This window comes from Silene latifolia, chromosome 1 (assembly GCF_048544455.1).
Source record: "Silene latifolia isolate original U9 population chromosome 1, ASM4854445v1, whole genome shotgun sequence".
NCBI lineage: Eukaryota > Viridiplantae > Streptophyta > Magnoliopsida > Caryophyllales > Caryophyllaceae > Silene > Silene latifolia.
In genome coordinates, this window is record NC_133526.1 from 91,717,650 (window position 1) to 91,736,532 (window position 18,883).

An 18,883-nucleotide genomic window follows, 5' to 3' on the forward strand; every position below is an offset into this window, starting at 1 on the left:
ATTTATTGGACATTGTTATGCTATTGGATCAGTATTTGATCACGATACTTTGTCACCATTGTTGATGTATTGTTCTATTTGATCACTGTTTTTGGTTTCTTCATTTTGATTAGCCAGTTATTTTTAGCACATTTAGGACATGTAGGACAGTTATTTTTATCATCGTATTTTGTCAACTAACGTTTTGAGCATATATGTCCATATTCATTAAGATTAGTCATATTTTTTGGAAAAATCCTACTTTTGTTGCTTACAATTACTCTTTCTTTGTTAAAATTACAGTTTATCCATGTTTTGTTGGAGAAATCCCACTTTTGATTACCCTTTTGTTAGAATTACACTTTTGATGCTAAAATAACACTTTATCTTTCTTTGCAATCACACTTTTCTTTGCTAAAATTACAATGTAGTCTGTTAAAATAACACTTTATCTTGTTAGAATTACACTTTTCTCACTAAAATCACACTCTTTTACTCGTAAAAATGTCATCATTTGCTGTTAAAATAACACTGTATTTTGTTAGAATTACACTTTCCTCTGCTACAATTACACTTTTGTTTATTAAAATAACACTTTGTGCTGCTACAATCACACTTTTCTTTTGCTGATAGTTTTTTGTTGCCTGTTAAAATAACCACTTATTTTATTAGAATTACACTTGTGGCTGCTATAATCACACTTTTCTTTGCTAAAATTACAATGTAGTCTGTTAAAATAACACTTTATCTTGTTAGAATTACACTTTTCTCAGCTAAAATCACACTCTTTTCTGTAAGTCACTGTTGCCTGTTAAAATAACACTGTATTTTGGTAGAATTACACTTTTGTAAGTTAAAATAACACTTTATTCTGGTACAAATCCCACTTTTGACCCTTTTGTTAGAATCACACTTTTGTTGCTAAAATAACACTTTATGCTGCTACAATTAGACTTTTGTCAGCTAAAATCACACTTTTTTCTGTTAAAATGTTACTTTGCCCGTTAAAATAACACTTTATTTTGTTAGAATTACACTTTCCTCTGCTACAATTACACTTTTGTTTATTAAAATAACACTTTGTCTTTGCTACAATCACACTTTTCTTTTCTTGATAGTTTTCTTTTGCTGTTAAAATAACCATTTATTTTATTAGAATTACACTTGTGGCTGCTATAATTACACTTTATGCTGCTACAATTTTAAATTTTCTTTTTGTCTTATTTTTTTTTGTATGTAACAATTAATTTTGAGTAATGTTAACATATGTCAGGTGGAAATGAGGGTAAATTAGGCAAGTCCAAAAAAGCAAAGGTGCCTGTTAAGTTGAGTAAGGAGCTTGTTGTTGCCAAACCAAATAAAAAGCAACCAAACCAAATAAAACCAGACACGAAGAAAATAGCAAAGGTGGTCATCAAGTGCCTACTGGCAAGCAGCTGGTTGAGCTTGTTGAAAAGCTTAATGATGCACAATGAGATGCGGTACGGAGGATTGGTTTCGGTGGTATTCTGGAGCTTAAGCTCAAAACATATCCGATGGGTTATGTTAAAGATTTTCTAAAGCATTCAAGGTGATGAATCGTATATTTTTCGGGCCAAGGATAAGGAGTTCATGGTCACCAAGCATGACGTGTATGACTGTTTTATGTTACCACTTGGTCCTAAAACTCTTGATCTAGTACCTACGGGCCGCCAAAAGGATTCTCAAGCGCCAGAGAACAAGCAATTGAAAGATAAATGGCGAAAAGCGTACAACATAAAAGGGGTTAATGAAGGCATTAATTTAGGAATTGTCTTCCAAGATATTTTAAAAAAAAATACAAAAAGGAGGTCCGCAATTCTGCAGTCGTTTGTTCCGCTCGCAATGTCATCATTCCTAACTCCAACGTCATACAATGGGGTTGACTTCAAGCTTTTGAGAGCTGTTGAAGATGTGGACTCGATTACGCAAATTTATTGGTGTACTTATGTCTTTGGAAAATTTGGTGAAGGTGCGCGAGATCGGTGAAAATAAACAGAGACGCCGCTTTGGGGTGTATCCCCTTCTTAATGATTACGTACTTTCAACGTTTCGATTTCCGTGGTGAGAGTTGTCGCCACACCCCCCCCTCATTAAGCACTGGGACCGCGACGCTTTCGACAGACTACATGGTGAGCTTGACAAGAGCCGTTTGGGTCGGCTAACTTGGTCCGTGGTCAAGTATCCTCGGTGCCTTCAAAAAGAACTGTTAAGCATTGGTGGGGTGCCTAATGACAGCCAAGTGTTGGCCATTGGAAATGTGGTCAGTGATGCGGCATTCCAAGTGACTTCAACTTCAGACAGGAAGAAGTTCATCGAGATTGAACTCCCTTCTGGTGTTGATGATGACGAGGAGTTGAAAGCTCGGGCTGTAGATGTAAGTGCTATTTTAATGTTTTAAAGTTACTTTTTGAATCACTACAATTACACTACAATTATAATTGCGATATTAATCAGTAATTGCTTAAATTACAAGGTTGTCAGTTAAAATTATACTTTTTAAAGTTATAATTATACTTTTGTATGTTACAATTACACTTTTGTCCGTTAAAATAATACTTTTTAAAGTTAATATTTTACTGTTGTAGCTTACAATTACACTTTCGTCCCTTAGAATTATACTTTTTGACCTTAGAATTACAGTTGCTAAGGTTACAATTATACTTTTGAATGAACACTTTTGACTGACAATTGTCCAATTATCTGTATTTTAATGTAGGATGTGCATGAGCTTTACTTGAAGATGCAAAGGAATGCTACTGTCTTCTATTCATGGTATGCAGATGCAGCCATGACGCTCAAAAGGTTAACAGGAGGGATGAACCATCCTAGTGACCCTGTCGCTACACAATGCACGCAATCATTCTTTCAAAGCCAAAGGGTGAAGGATTATCTTTGTGGAAATGCGAGAGATAGCCGAACGAATAAATCGTTCCGTGAAATCAAGACCTGTTCGCAACAAAGTCCAGGCGATCGATGTCGAAATGATGAGGTAGATGACGACGCGGTGCGAAGCGGAATGTTGGTGACGATGATGAAGAGGAGGACAATGGTGATGAGGACGAGGGAGATGACGAGGATGTAGATAATGTCGACGATGAGGAGGATGGTGATGATATGGAGGATGATGGATCCGATAACGAGAAAGAGGTGACTGTAGATATTGGTACAGACCGTGAAGGCACGGTGGCCGCCTCAATTGTTTCGGATGAAGCAGCTAGTGAGAAAGCACTGGAGGTGTCTACACAACAGATAATGGAGGCCGTGCAATTTTACGGCTCGGTGAATTTACGGACTCTGTTCACGAGAGACGAGTACGATAAGGACACCGACGTGGATGTTGGTAGTACTCGTGAGATTTCCGTTATTTGAGAAGGAGGAAGGTAGATAGAAAGCGGTGGTTGTAGAAGAACCACCAAAATTTGACCTGAAATTCGGAAGATATATATTCAAAAGAGGAGCTTGATGAGGCCGAGAAGAAGTTCTATGCGAATCTGCAGTACGCAAAGGAAGAAGAGCAGACAATGGATCGGACGTGCATGTGGCGGGGATAGTGAGATAGCCGACAATAAGAATGAGGCCAAGAAGAGCGGACGATGGATCCGGACGTGCATGTGGCCGGGGATAGTGAGATAGCTGATCTTACTAAAAATGAGGACGACGGGCCCACCGACGCTGATCCACCCGTCACTCAACTGCTGATTTCGACTGCGGAGATTATTGAAGCAGACCGCCGAGCAGAAATGCCGGCCAGAGAAGACCATGGAATCGGAGAGGTAAGAGAATTGGTGAATGTGGCCTCCGACGCTACGGGAGGGGTTGTGCATGTGAGTGAAGTTCTGAATGCCGAGGCGGACAAGGATGATGACAAGATTGGGAAGGGTAATGTTGAACCTGGTCTCCAATGTTCAAGTTCAATAGTGGTTTCTGCAACACTAGACGATGCTGTACAAGTGGACTCTAAATCTTTGGAATTTAGTGGGCCTGATGCCGGGGAGACTGAGAAGGCGGATAATGCTTTGGCGGAAGTTCAGAACACAGAAGTCCCCCCCTGCCACTCAGTCCCTGTTCTCCACTGCTGAGATTTGTGATGCAAGAGCGCGCAGCCGAACAACATTATCAAGAGGGTGCAGGAAACGGCGGAGGCGCAACCACTGACGAGCGGTTGTTAAAGGAAAACGAGCAGCCGGAATATGTATATGCGTTGCAGGCAAAGGAATTTATGGACGTAGAATGGACAAGTACTGTATATTCTTCTGCGGACGTAAACGCGCTATTCACAGAGCACCCAATATCTGTGCCGACTGTAAATGAGGAGGGTTCGAATAATGATGAGCCAAATTTGGATATAAGTTCTCAGACAGTGGTTGAGAAGGTGGTGGATGGGGCTGCACTGAAGGATCACGGAGGTAATGTCGTGGATGAAGTTATTTAGTTAGAATTACATTTTACTCTTTTAAAGTTACACTTTTGTTATTAACAGTAACACTTTTTTGGCTTAGAATGACACTTTTCTCTGCTGCAATTAGACAATTGTTAGTTAAAATCACACTAGAATTACAATTTAACCTACTAAAACTACACTTTTTTAAGTTAAAATTATACTTTTGTAGCTTACAATTACACTTTTGTCCTCTAGAATTAGACTATTTTTAGTTAAAATTACACTTATTTGTGACAAAATAACACTCTATTTTGTTTGAATTATAATTTTGTCTACAAAATTATAATTTCTTCTCCGCCACAGTTACACTTACTTACTGATGATGAAATAACACTATTGTTATTACAGATGCGGCAGTTGAGGATGTTGCCTTGAAGTCTTCGGAAGGGACTATCGAGAGAAGAGAGGTAACGGTGACGTACGTAGTACCGAGGCGAGAACGCCGACATTCCTATCCTGGTCCCGTCGTCCCTCACAGTGATCTGAGCTACCATCCTTTTTTACTTCACTCGAGTGAGCCCTTACCATGCATGGATCACGTCATTGAGAACCTTGGGTGTTCACTTGATTGTGGGGCACCTAATCCTGATTTGTGCTTTGCGACGAGAAACCTAGCATTCAGTCAAGAGCTCCTAGTGCCAATGTTCAGTGACAGGAAATATGTGATTGACTATGCGTTCAATCAGTCGGACGTGTTTAACGAGTTGTAAGTGTATTATTCTTTACAAGAGGCTCTTAACATTGCTAATTATATACATATTTGTTGGCTAATTACATTTTTTTTTAGGGAACGATTGGTCCAATTCAGCGAGTTTTATTTCATTACCCGGGAAGATATTGCAACTTTGAACCCTCGGGAGCAAATCATGACCAGTGTTATTGATGGTTGGTGCTTGCTACTCAACCACATCATGAAACCTTCGGACATATCCCGTTCTTTCTTTGGACTAAGTCACACTGTAAGTTAAAATGTTACCTTTGTGTGTTAAAATTACACATTTGTCCGTTAGAATTATACTTTTTAAAGTTAAAAAGTTGGTTTTGTATGTTAAAATTGCACATTTGTCCGTTAAAATGATACTTTTTGCCGTTAGAATTACACTTTTTATTGTTTAAATTATACTTTTACCATCTCCCTTCTGAGTTTATTCTAACACTTTTTTGGGTTAAAGGTTCACTTTATTTTTATAAAATAGCTCTTTTAATTATCTGTTCACGCATTTAACACTTTTCAAATTACAAAGCCCCCGCAAGGTATATTTGGGACGCTCAAAAGCTCGGGAAAGTGTTGAACAAAGACGAAGACATTTATGGTGGTGGGATGCTTGGGCTGAAACTCCGTCGTGCACCATTCCAGCTTGATACGGACATGGTAGGTAACAAAACATGTAATCTTGTCTCATGGTTTTTAAGTTTTCCTTGTTCGATCTTAGCGACACACGGTCTGCATGATCTTTCTCCCGTTTTATCCGGCGACGGTGATCACTACAACTGCGTGTGCATCAACTTTCTCACCGAGCAGATTGACTACCTCGACAACCATAAGTACGATGACCCAATAGAAACGCTCCCTTACGGAGGGATAGCGCGTATTTCCGTAAGTGTCCGATATCCAAAAGTCAACGAATTATAGTGGGTCATTGTACGCTAACTCACTGACATTTTTTCATGTCCAGGCAAATATAATGGGAAGTATTTGGTGTCTAAAGGGTCATCTAAGGGGGCAAAGGTCGGCGGGTTCAAGATTGTCAACATTGAGTTCAAATTGGCAAGGTCAAGGGTATTCGAGAAATGACTGTGGTGTTTTCATGATGCTACATATGATGTTCTACCGCGGAAGCCCTTTTCAATGCGACCTCGGAAAGAGGATGCTATGAGTTTGTATCGTCTTTGAGATTGCCGCAACACTCGTCCTCTGTGACATTAACGATGCTCGGAGAAGATATCCTGACGAGGGTTGGTTTTTTCAAAACGATTGCGGACATCCGTTGACAAGAAAGTTGAATGTTTGTTAAGAGGAAAACAGATGGTGACATAGGGCGGAGTCCACAAAACGTGCTCGCGAATCGAATTTGAAGAGCCCGTTATGGAGGTGACGCTTTGTTGCCATGCGCATTCCATCCGTAAAGCGCTATCCTCTCATAAGAGCCATCCCCGTGGAAAGGGGGACGGGTTGGGCTGCTCTCTCGACCGTGGTAGAGGTGGTCTCAATACAAATGTGGTGTCGAAGTCGCTCCGGGGCAATCAAGCGTTAATCAAGGATATTAAAAACAGGAGGAAGCATGTTGCCGACTATTGCTTGTAAGATGACCACACTTACGATGAACGGTCCGTCAAGTGGCTTAATTAACTACTTCTTTATTCAAGGATACTCAGATTATTTTTGACATTTATTTTACTTTAATTAACGACTTCTTTAATATTACGGAGTGCGGTGAATGTAATTTGGTTTGGTACACCCGTCACGCAACTCTTCTGAGAAAAGACATTATGTCCTTGATGCCTGAAAACCTTATGTCGTTAAATGTGATCGAGTGCTGGTCGATTTTGATGAACCATTTGGAGAAGGAGGAATATGGCGACCAAATGAGGATGTCATTCTTTGGTATACGTCACATGGTAATTCCATTCATCATTGCATAATATTTATGTCCACTTCTATTACACCTTTGTTACTTAGAATGACACTTTTGTTAATTACAGTGGTTGCATGTGAATGTGTCACTTTAGTTCTTTTAATCCACAAAAGTGTCATTCTAACCGTGTGAAGTGTAATTTTAAGGGACAATAGTGTAATTTCGGGTGACAATTTAAACACATTAATCATGTTCACTATTGCCTTTTCAAGGATTTACTGTTGCGTATGCTCGGAACGTTTGAGCAACCAGGCACACAATCGAGACAAAGAACTATGACGACTGCACCAGATCCGGGACACCTTCATCGTCGACGATGCACGCACCGTTAACTTGAAAACAGACTTGCTATTTGTCCCGTTCTGCATTGACGACCATTTTGCATGCGTATGTATCAATCACAAATCAAATACATCGACTTGCTTTGGACGGACAAAGGCATTCGACTTGAAGAAGTCGATTTGGCAAAGCAGCGTTTAATTGTAAGTTATTGTCGATCGCTTTCTTACGAATGCGATATTCTTTGTTCAATCAGTTTTTTTAAGGTAATTACGTACATTTGCGGTCTAGCGCGGTGAGTGATTATTTAGAATCACGGGATAAGGAAAAGAAGAACACTAGGGCACGGGAAATTCCTAATTATGTGTTGCGCCAGATACCTTTCAGCGGGATGTCACCAACTCTCAACCAACCAGAATCGGGTCTGTTCACCATGATGGCGATGCTCTTATACGAGGGTCTTCCTTTTCAAAGATGAAGATCTCGAGAAGAAGAAATCACGGCGCTATTTGGTGATCCAAATGGTAGCTACCCTCGTTAAGCGGACATGAACATTTTGCGCGAAGGTGTGCTCGAGAAGGTCAAAGCTTTTGTTAGCACGAAGGACAAATCGTGGAAGGTATTACAACGAGGCGTAGACGACCCCGTGCCAATGTGAAAAAATAACAACCTTAATTTAGTAGTTCTGTTTTTGTGGGAATATTCCCTTGGCTATGTAAACACTTATTTCATACTTTGCATTATTTGCAGATGTTAGCAAACTTAATGTAGACAGTTAGTTTTTGTGTAAATAATCTTACGACATTCTATAAAAGAATGCCTTTTCCTCTCAAGCAAGATGCAGCCTCAACTGTCTTTCAATGTATCTACTTCAACAATATAGAGTAATATGTTAGTTAAATCAATCAGAAGAAAGTGTGACTGTAATACACAAAAGTGTAATTCTAACCGTCAGAAGTGTAATTCTAACAGGCCATATCTGTGACAGATTCTCCTTACATTACATAAAATATAAATGTAATTTTAAAAGGCAAAAGTGTCATTTTAGTAGTTAGTTAAATCAATCAGAAGAAAGTGTGACTGTAATACACAAAAGTGTGACTGTAATACACAAAAGTGTAATTCTAACCGTCAGAAGTGTAATTCTAACAGGCCATATCAGTGTCATTTTAGTAGTTTGATTTATGAAAAGATAGTAATGTTGTTTTACCTATCTGAAAGATGTTGCAATAATAACTATGTGTACTTTGAAGAACATAATTTGTCATAATAGTCAATCGTGAAAATTTCAACGTTCTGAATTTGCACATTATAACTGTGTCGTCTAATAAAGAATACTTCATCAAAATACATTCTAATACCAACGGCGACCACTTGTCTTCCTGGCAGTTTGATGTCTAAACACAATACGAAACATCATGTTGTACCTCGTATTTTGTGTAGACATCCCAAAAAATTGTACTACTTATTACGTCTTAAATTGATTATTGTAAGATGCCTTCTTCTTCTTCTTCTTCTTCGTCTTCTTCTCCTTCTTCTTCGTCTTCTCCATCTTCTTCTTCTTCCGACGAGGTTTCCGACGATTGCGAGACTGGCGGGTGCTCTGCGAATGGGTTAGGGCAGTTCCTTTTGTCATGGTTAGCTAATCGCTTGCAATTTTTACACATGCGTTTTGGCTTCCTTGCCAAAGCAACTGCTTTTTCCTTCTTCGACAACATTCTCTTTCCGCTCCCTTTGTTCTTGGATTTCTTGGGCGGCAAAATGGTTATCTCCTCACTAGGAGAACATCCAAGAATCTTCTCCAACTGTTGTCGTTTATTCAATGATGATCCTAATGGTGAGAGTTTCTCCTTAAACTGTCTAATTAGACAAGAGAAGTTATCGACATCATTCTTCAATTTGCCCATGAGCAACCCAACTGCGATGAATCTCCGACCACATTACATCGACATCGCAATCTGTTTTCCATCTATTATATCAACGTCCTCAGTTGCTTCACCATTACAATCGAACATTTTAGACAACCTTGCATCTTTACACCATCTTTTAACAATACATTGTTCTGGAATAATCTTCACTCCGTTTGATGAGTAAATCCATATGACGTGCCGGCAAATAATGCCTTTCCTCTCAAGCATTCTGCAGCTACAAGTGGCTTTCAGTTTATCTAGTTCAACATTATAAAGTAATATGTTAGTTAAATCAGTCAGATGAAAGTGTTACGGTAATACACAAAAGTAGCATTTTAATCAATAAAAGTGTGATTGTAACGGATAAAAGTATAACTTTAATCAATTTGTAATTTTAACTACCCAAAGTGTAATACTAATCAATAAAAGTGTAATTTTAACGGATTAAAGTATAACTTTAGCAACCCAACGTATTATTTTAACAACCCAACGTATAATTCTAACCCCCCTAGGTGTAAATCTAATCAACAAAAGTTTAATTTTAACGGATAAAAGTATAATTTTAGTAAACAAATGCTACAGAATGATACCTGGGCAGTATATGACCTCATAATTTCTCTCCCTGCTTGCATCTCTTACAGTGGTCACTTCTAAAGAGCCACACTCAGTGAATCCTCTACTTTTACAAGTACCAATTGACAACTTCGCCTCTTCTTTAAATTCCTCGAATACTTTATGACTGTACACTTCCGCCCCGTGCACTTCAATAGCTAGATGCGTTGATATTTCGGAAACCGTGTCATTACGATTGTCAACTGTTTACGTGTGTGTCTTTGCTGGTCCATTGCGCTGTCAAAACGCATTGTAAACTCAACTAATGTGCCTGACTTACTCTCAAATCTCTTAAAAAAACTATTTTCGCTCTCTGATCTTTGGGTTGTCCTCATAACACCTCCCATATCTAGGTCCCTACAATGAGCCATAACCCAGTGCCTCCTTTTAGCGTACATTTCTTGGAACCAGTCAATGTTATTAACATTGTGTTCCCTGCCAATTTCTTCCCATTTTGCATCGAACTCTGCCGGTTCAATGTCTTCATCCCATATTATGGCATTCAATTTCTTTAGAAACACTGAATAATCATCTCTCGCCATTCCATACTTGCTTGGAACCTTGTTCATGATATGCCACATACAATAGCGGTGGCGCGCTCTTGAACACCAACGGCACCGCTTTAAGAATACCAAAGATCCCGATCGGTGATAATGTACTTAGGCTCTTTGCCACCCATCGCACCCAAGAAACGGGTGAACACCCATTTAAACGAGTCTGCATCTTCATGAGCAACAAGCGCTCCACAGAAAGTGACTGGCCGTTTATGATTATCAACCCCCGTGAAAGGGGTGAATGACATGTCATACTTATTGGTAGAATACGTCGGATCGAATGACACTGCATCCCCAAAAACTGAGTAGTTCCTTCTCGCGATCCCGTCGGCCCAAATAGCTTTACTAAGGCTACCGTCAGAATCAACATCATAGTCAAAGAAGAACCCTGGTCTAGTAAATGTGACCAATTCCTTAAAGTGGTCCACGAACATCTGACCGTCCCGTTCATGAATGTAGCATTTCACATCCCTGTGAAAGTTCTTAAAAGAATTCAAACTAGCACCGATGTTTTCAAACCCATTAACATGTTCCTTCAGAATTTTGTACGTCTTCGTAGCTCCTATCTTCAGCTGTTGATTAATGACAATCTTTTAGATGTACAGATTTTAATCATCAAAAACATTATTAAAACAGATACGAATATATCGGTTCAAAAAATAAAAGTGTTGTTTTAACAATAGAAAATGTAATTGTAGACTCAAAAAGTGTCATTTTAGATGACAAAAGTGTAATTCTAACAAAATAAAGTGAAATTATAACATAAACAAGTGTAATTTTAATCAAGAAAAGTGTAATTCCAATCAACTCAAATTTGAATTATAAAGGATTATCATTTTGTGATAGTCTCATTATGTTGCATGACAACTTTTGAAACTCTCTATCTCTTGCCGATAGAGAAAAACAGATACAAATGTATAAGTTCAAAAAAACAAAAGTGTTCTTTTAACAAGAAAAAATGTAATTGTAGACGCAAGAAGTGTCATTTTAGTTGACAAAAGTGTAATTCTAACAAATTAAAGTGAAATTATAACATAAACAAGTGTAATTTCAATCAAGACAAGTGTAATTTTAATTAACTCACCCTTGAATTATAAAGGATTATCATTTTGTGATAGTCTCATTATGTTGCATGCCAACTTTTGGAACTCTCTATCTCCTCGTCGATACGAGTTTATGGTTGTGCCCACTGTGGAATCACAATTCGTAATTCCCCTTCATCAAGAACAGACCTAATCCTCGCTTTGCAACCAACACGCCCGACTTTGTGTCTCCTACCCGATTCCCGCCCGCCACTACACTCCAATTGTCCCTTCTGTTTGAACCCCTCCCGGTTGCAAACCAACAGTTTAGATTTGATCTCCCTCCACGCATCTCTTAGTCGTGTACTTACGCGCATCAAAACCACAAGCAACAAAGATAAATTCTATAAAATGTCACTGCTTCCTCTATTTCCAGGAATTCCTGCCCAACATAGGGGGTGAACTTAGCTTCAACATCTTTGCAAAATTCTTCTTCGTTCGGCTTTTGTTTTCCATTGTGCTCAATATTATCTGACAATAGCATAAGAATTATCAATTGTTTTCATAACAACTTAAAGTAACCCATATATTTGTTCAAATTATATATTTCTTTAAATTACACTTTTCGTAGTTATAATTACACTTTTGCCTGTTAGAATTATACTTTCTACTATTACAATTATAGTTTATAAACTTGCAGCTTTTCTGTTACAATCAACCCTTTGGTTGTTAAAATTACACTTTTCTGTGTTACAATTATACTTGTTTCTATTAGAATTACAGTTTGAAAACTTACAGAAATTGTCTTTTGCAATCACACTTTTGCCTGTTAAAATTACAGTTCAATCTGTTAGAATTATGCTTTTTATTATTACAATTACGCTTTCAAAACTTGCTTTTCTGTTACAATAAACCATTTGGTTGTTATAATTACACTTTTGTATGTTACAATTATACTTGTAATTATTACAATTACGATTTGAAAACCGACATATTTTGTCTCTTACAATAACACTTTTACCTGTTAAAGTTATACTTACGATATTGACAATTTCAATTTAAGATACAAATATTACACTTTTGAAATTCAATTCTACCATAATAATTACAATAATACTTTGGTGGCTTACATTCACACCTTTTGCGCTTAAAATTACAATTTCATCAAATTCACATTATAAATGGAAGATGCTCAAGGATAATAATGGAAGATGAAGAAAACAGTGTTGATATTGAACTACTATGATGTTGTACTTATTATTCACAGAGTTGATATTGAACTCCATAATGATGGAGTTCATGATAAAACAGTGGATTTACAGATTTTACATAATAAAAAACAAGCTTCAAAAATAACCTAAAATACACTTCCTCAACATATTTAAAGAACTGTTAATATCTAACCTAATGTTTTCATAACAATATGTTACATAAACTAACATGAAGAAAATAAAAAAAAAACAATCCAATAATTACCATGGCCAAATTGAACCATCTGCAAATCCGTCATTTTTTACGTTGGACGTTGGTCTTGTTGTTAGTTTCTCAGCTACGAGGATAATAATGGAAGATGCTCAAGGATAATAATGGAAGATGAACAACGAAGCTGATAAAGGAAGATGGGAAATGAAGAAAGTCTGATGAGTTTTTTTTTTTTCAAATTGTGTTTTGGTGGAGTATGTCTAAGAAATGTGTTGAGGAAGGCTGATGAGTGATTATGCATGTGTTTGTGTGTGCACAGTGGGTAATAGCAAATTGTACTGACACAGTCCTTCTCTCTCCTGCTCACCCTATTTCCTTTTTTTTTTCACGCCTATAATGGGCTTAAAGTAGGCAAATCTCCACTCTCCATTCTTCTAATCCAAGGGCCCTAAAAAAGACTTAGGGACTCAAAAGATATTAAGGACTTAGAAGAACTTATCACTATATATATATATATATATATATATATATATATATATATATATATATATATATATATATATATATATATATATATATATATATATATAAGATGTTCATTCCTTTATAGTGTAGACTTGTATATATTGTGTTTGTTTGTCCTTCTATCACATTGATTGACTACGCCACATCCGAGATATGAGGATCATGAAGACCGCATGGTATGATCTTTACAATCTCCTTTTTCCTCTCTATGTTAATGACTATGTGGCTTTATTTTGGTTGATGCGGTATACACCAATGTGATCTTAGGAATTGCATTTAGATTATATGGCATACTAGTTGGTAGAAGCATATGCATTAGGATGTATATATGTTAGTTGCATCATGGCATGTAGTTGCATTTTAGGAAAAATTTTGTGAAAGCATCTATTTGGGAAGCTTGACAAGTGTATATAAGGCCCTTGTAGATACTTTTTCTTCTTAAGACTTTGCTCATTAGAATATTTGTAAAACACCTTAGGATGTGTCATACTAGTATCCTTTGACCCATGGATTAAGGTCTAGTCAAGTGGTGTGATAACTCCTTGGCTACCATTTATTCCAAAGTGACCCTTGAAGCCATGCAACCATCTTCCACATTCCACCACATTTTGTCAACAAAAGGGAATGGGCACAAAAATTGTTCAAATTTGAGTTCAAGAATTGAAATGAAAGTAAAAAAGTTTGCAATTGCATCAAAAGAAAAGAGGAGTAACAAAAATAAAAACTCCTATGCTTCAAATATAAGCACCCTCACTACAAATTGGGTGGCTTTGAAAATGTTCAAAAGAAAATGCAAAAAGTTGAAAGTTGTCAAGTATTGAAATGCCAAACATCAAAAGAAATGACAAAAAGAAAGTGTTCTCAAATGTCAAATGTCACAAGAAATTGGGGGGAATAACAACAACAAAAGCAAACTCCCACATGAAACTCAAAATCTATTGATCCCTTTTCCATCGAATCCACTTTTGTGCATGGTAGAGAGGGGACGACCCTTCTTCTTGTCTAGGCAAAAAGGGGAATTCCGCGATCCTCCAGTGTTTCTAACACCATAGAGAGTCTACTCTTGACGAAAGCATTTAACAATTGAGGACAAAGGTACCCTAGCTTGACACAACTTGGAGGTGGTTTATTGGTATCCTTCTAGGCTTAGTAGTTTGAAGAAACCATATCTATGATGGAGTATGTACCCTTAGATTGCTTCCCTTGTAGATAATTTCCGCCACTTAGATGAGGAAAGCGGCTATTAATTTTTGTAGATGCATCCATTACTTGTTTTGTGTGCTTTAATGCTTGGATGTATCGCCATTTTGGCAAGCCCCACCTTGCTTTGCAAGAAGGCATCCTACCTCATGGTTGTATTGTTGTGAGTTGAAGGGGCGGAGTGAGACCCGCTAATTGTCTCATATTGGCTACATTAGTAGGTTAGTTTAAATAAAGGTCCTAGTTTTAGTCACCTCTTTACTCGGGACGAGCAAAGGTTCGGTTTGGGGATGTTTGATGTGACTCATATTTGAGCACATTTAGTCCCCGAATTAACCTTGTTCCTATGCTTTATAGCACATAATTGGGTCATTTACTATCTTTAGTTTCCCATTTTGCATATTCTTTGAGGTTTTGTCCTCTTTGGTAGGAAAGGAGTGCTAACCTTGCATCTATGAGGCGGAATGGAGCTAAATTGATCGCATCTAATGACCAAGCATCAAGGAGAAGACATTACTAGAAGGACTATGTAGATAATAAAGTGAAATGGGCAATGATGAAAGGATCCTTGCATCCCCTAAATGATCCTTGCGGATTGTGAAGGAGGAAAAGAAGAAAAGCATATTGTCCCAGGATCCGGCAGATTGTGCACGATCCGGGCGTCTCTGAGCAGCAAGATCCGAGCGTCTTGTGCCCAAGACGAGCGTCCCACAGCAGCTCGATCCGAGCGTCTCATCTGTGATCCGAGCGGATCACAAGGCAGTACCGACCGTGCCTCAGCATGGGACGAGCAGATTGACACGGGACCAGCAATAAGGATTTGCTCATTTCCTTCGAGAGGAGCATTTCCTCAACTTTTCTTAGGGTCTTAATAGTCATTTAAGCCCTTAGTAACCCTAATCCTTGTGCCTAATATTTAGTATAAATACCCCTTTGTACTACCTAGATTAGCATCATCTCTTTATGCTCTCTTAATCAAGTGGTAATCATCCCTTAATCTAGTAGTAATCTTGTAATCAACTCTTAATCAAGTTATAATACAATATTAATCTTTCCTTAATTTCTATATTGTTCTTCATTTATTTTGGGTAATTAGAAGATTATTTGGGTTTATTTGGAGGATTGACAACCTTCCATCAATCATCAAGTACTTCTATTATCCTTTGCTTTATTATTTGGAATCATCTTCATAGGTATAATTCTCTCTTAACCTTGTTTAATTATTGTTAATCACTTTCATTTATTCATCATGTTTTGCCTTGCTAGTATGATTGACAACCTTGTTAGCATGTTGAATTTGATAATGAGTGAGTAGTTTCCCTAACTAGGGTTAATGGGGAATTAGGGGAAACCAACATGGGGATTGATTCATACTTAATCTAATATGTTTTCATAATTAATTTGCTTGCTTATTGTGATTTCAACTTATGCACATGTTATGTTTGATGAAATGCAAGCCTATGAATCCTTGCATTTTTTACCCATCACCTATCTTTTCAATGAGACTTGTAAGCTTATACACCAACTTGAGTCTCATTAGACCATGCATATAGTTGAATAGGAAGGACTAAGTCGACTTGTAGGTGTTGTACAATCTAATCGATTTGGCTCCGGCACCCAAACCTTCATAGGGATTGTAAGCTTATACACCAACTCGAACCCATCACAACAATAAGTGCTTGAATCTAGTAGAGAACATGTTTGTATGATCAACTCCCATGAATCCCATATGAACCCATGACACCCTAGTGCTTTTAATCAATTGTTCACATCTCCTTTTAATCATCTTGTTTGTTTTCATCACCTTACTTTTATATCATTGATTAGTTTAGTTGATCTCCTGTCTTAACCCAAATTGTGACACCCTAAGACACAACCATTTGCAATTGAAAATCCTACATCAATACCCGTCCCTTGGGATCCGACCTTTACTTGCCTCTTTACTAAGAGTAGTTTGTAAAGTTATAAATATTGTTTTGGTTGGTATCTTTTGACGACGAGTTTTAATCCACACCACTTTTAATTTGCATTTGTGCTTGAATTTGGGGTAGAAAATTAGGGTTTTTGATGCCTAAAATCTCAAAAAAAATTGGGGATTTTGCCTCAAATGGATTCGCCCCTTGAAATTGACATTAGAAATGCGTAATTGAACATGCTAGGAGCATAACCAAGTATCCATTTCAAATTTTCGTTGAGTATTGATGAATTGAGAGGGAAATAAGACGATCTTTGCTAAACCGCTTCAAAAGGCTCGAACGTGACCTTTTACTAGTCGGTTTACAATAAAACTTAATGTTTTGGAACCCTTGGATGATGGGAAAACTTGCTATCATGTCGGATTTTCAGTTTGTTACTGGTACTTCGGGACACTTTTGCATGGGATTTAGCTATAGTAACAAAATGCTGCCGAAATTTTGACTCATAGCCATGACTAAGCTTAAATTAGACACGTAGGAACGTGATTTATCATACTTGTTAACTTGCTAATTGAGAATAGTGAAAGAGTAGCTTGGAAAAACCGCCCTAAAACGGCCTCTAAATGCCTTTGTTTGCTCCTTTTGCAGAGGATATACCTTCTACTTCGGGGCGAGACCCTATGGATGTGGACTTCGAACCTCGCTCGGCTCTCGTGGTTCACACGGGAGTTTTAGAGGAGGTGGAGTAAGAGGTAGAGGTGCTTAGGGGTACCAACGTGAGGAGGAGGGGAAGACAATCATTGAGCTTGGGGCCTTCAGAGCTTTAGTGAGGGGCTGACGCGAGATCAAGAGGAAGAAGATTCGGGATAACATGTGCCTAATATGAGCCTTCTTGGATCGCTTCTGGGATATGACCTCGACTTTCCATATGCCTTTTGGAGAGATCAGGGTCATCTTGGAGGACTACGGCATGATCTCCGGCTTGCCTTACGGAGAGGAGCCGATGGTGTGGCCTGCGACGACCATGAGAGTGGACTCAGCTGAGGCCAGGGATTTGATCGGCTGGAACCTTTTTAGGACCGCGGCTAGGGTACCCGGCCTAGTTTTGAGTTCTTACATCAAAGATTATTTTGATGGTAAGGTTCCGGCGAGAGTGCAGATGACCGAGGGTGATGGCATGGTGCCTCCTCCACCGTGCACAGCTGAGTAGCAGGCCCGTTTATGGCTCTGGTGGTTTCTGTCTTCGATTTACTTCGGAGACAAGGGGGAGAGGCTGTCGACGAAGCTTCTTCCCTTTCTTGCTGACTTGAGTAGCCTAGGCAACCTGGACTGGGTTACTCCTAGCTTTACGGTCCTCACTCGGTACATGAGGGCCATGGTTCATCCCGAGCTGATGGAGAAGGGGACTTGTCCTGCTACTGTCGGTCTAGATCTCATTTTGGAGCTATGAACCTTCCTTTATATTTCTTAGTTTAGAGTTATAAAATTATAAATGGATAAAATGACAGATTATTTATAAATGAAGGATAATTTTGAAATAAATATGAATTGAATAAAATGAAAGATCATTTTGAAATAAAATATGAAAGATCATTTGAAAATAAAATATGAAATGAAAGACCATTTTTGATTGAAATAACCCCTTATTTTCTAGGCGTGGGTATACTCGTACTTCCTGGCTTTGCTTCTACGAGGGCTGCAGATGTGACGAGAGAGTACTCTGTGGTGAGGGACTAGATCGTGTACCGGCAGAAGAGCCAGCGGTCTTCTTACGACACCTGCAAGAGGGGTGTCAATGCCTTGTATTCACTTTTTATTTACTTTTTCTCGATTGATAGCGATCATATAAATGACCCCTGATAACCAACTTAGTGGGTGCCGAGACCCTGGGAGGATTACTCTGGTGCTCCAGCCTTCATGGCCGAAGTTCTACGGCCTTGGAGCACGAGTAGGCTGCTTCTTACGACGCCCATGGGACCTGTGTCGTACTTGGGCGAGCGTTTGGCTCAGCAGTGTCTCCGTGACGTCTTCACGGTTCCCATCGATCCTCCACGGATGATGTTTAGGTAGACTTCGGAGGCTGAGAGGGCGGTTGACTTGGCAGGAGTGAAGGGTGACGCTCTATTTCTTCCCGACCTCGATTACTCGGAGTTCGTGTAGAGGAAACTGGCGTACTGGCCGATCTTGGTGAGTACACTTTCTACTTAGCCGCTTGAAATTATAGCTTCCTTTGAAAGTAGCTTAGAAATGACAACTTTGAACTGGCAGGAGATCGATGTGGCGGGAGTCGAGCCCCTAGCTTTCCCTGAGACGCTGGAGTACGCGGGTCCAGATGGTACAATGGTGTCTACGGAGATCCCGTCCTT

At 38.6% G+C, this 18,883-nt stretch overlaps 1 protein-coding gene across 1 annotated transcript; it reads right to left on the bottom strand.

Annotated features, from left to right (window-relative positions):
* Window positions 1-9,296: 9,296 nt before the first annotated feature.
* On the bottom strand, window positions 9,297-10,680 carry LOC141650691 (protein FAR-RED IMPAIRED RESPONSE 1-like). The gene is made up of 4 exons (XM_074458685.1): window positions 10,563-10,680; window positions 10,159-10,344; window positions 9,857-10,036; window positions 9,297-9,523 (listed from the first exon to the last, which is right to left on the bottom strand). The coding sequence occupies exons 1-4, from the start codon at window positions 10,678-10,680 to the stop codon at window positions 9,297-9,299; spliced, it is 711 nt and encodes a 236-aa protein (XP_074314786.1).
* Between the last annotated feature and the right edge of the window lie 8,203 nt (window positions 10,681-18,883).

Bases quoted from the DNA above. Each gene is read 5' to 3' on its own strand.
- LOC141650691 (XM_074458685.1), bottom strand. From the start codon at position 10,680: ATGTCATTCACCCCTTTCACGGGGGTTGATAATCATAAACGGCCAGTC. The intron at 10,037-10,158 runs GTAAGTCAGGCA...CAACGCATCTAG, and splicing joins TTTTTTTAAGAGATTTGAGA to CTATTGAAGTGCACGGGGCG. The intron at 9,524-9,856 runs GTATCATTCTGT...ATGTTGAACTAG, and splicing joins TGAGGTCATATACTGCCCAG to ATAAACTGAAAGCCACTTGT.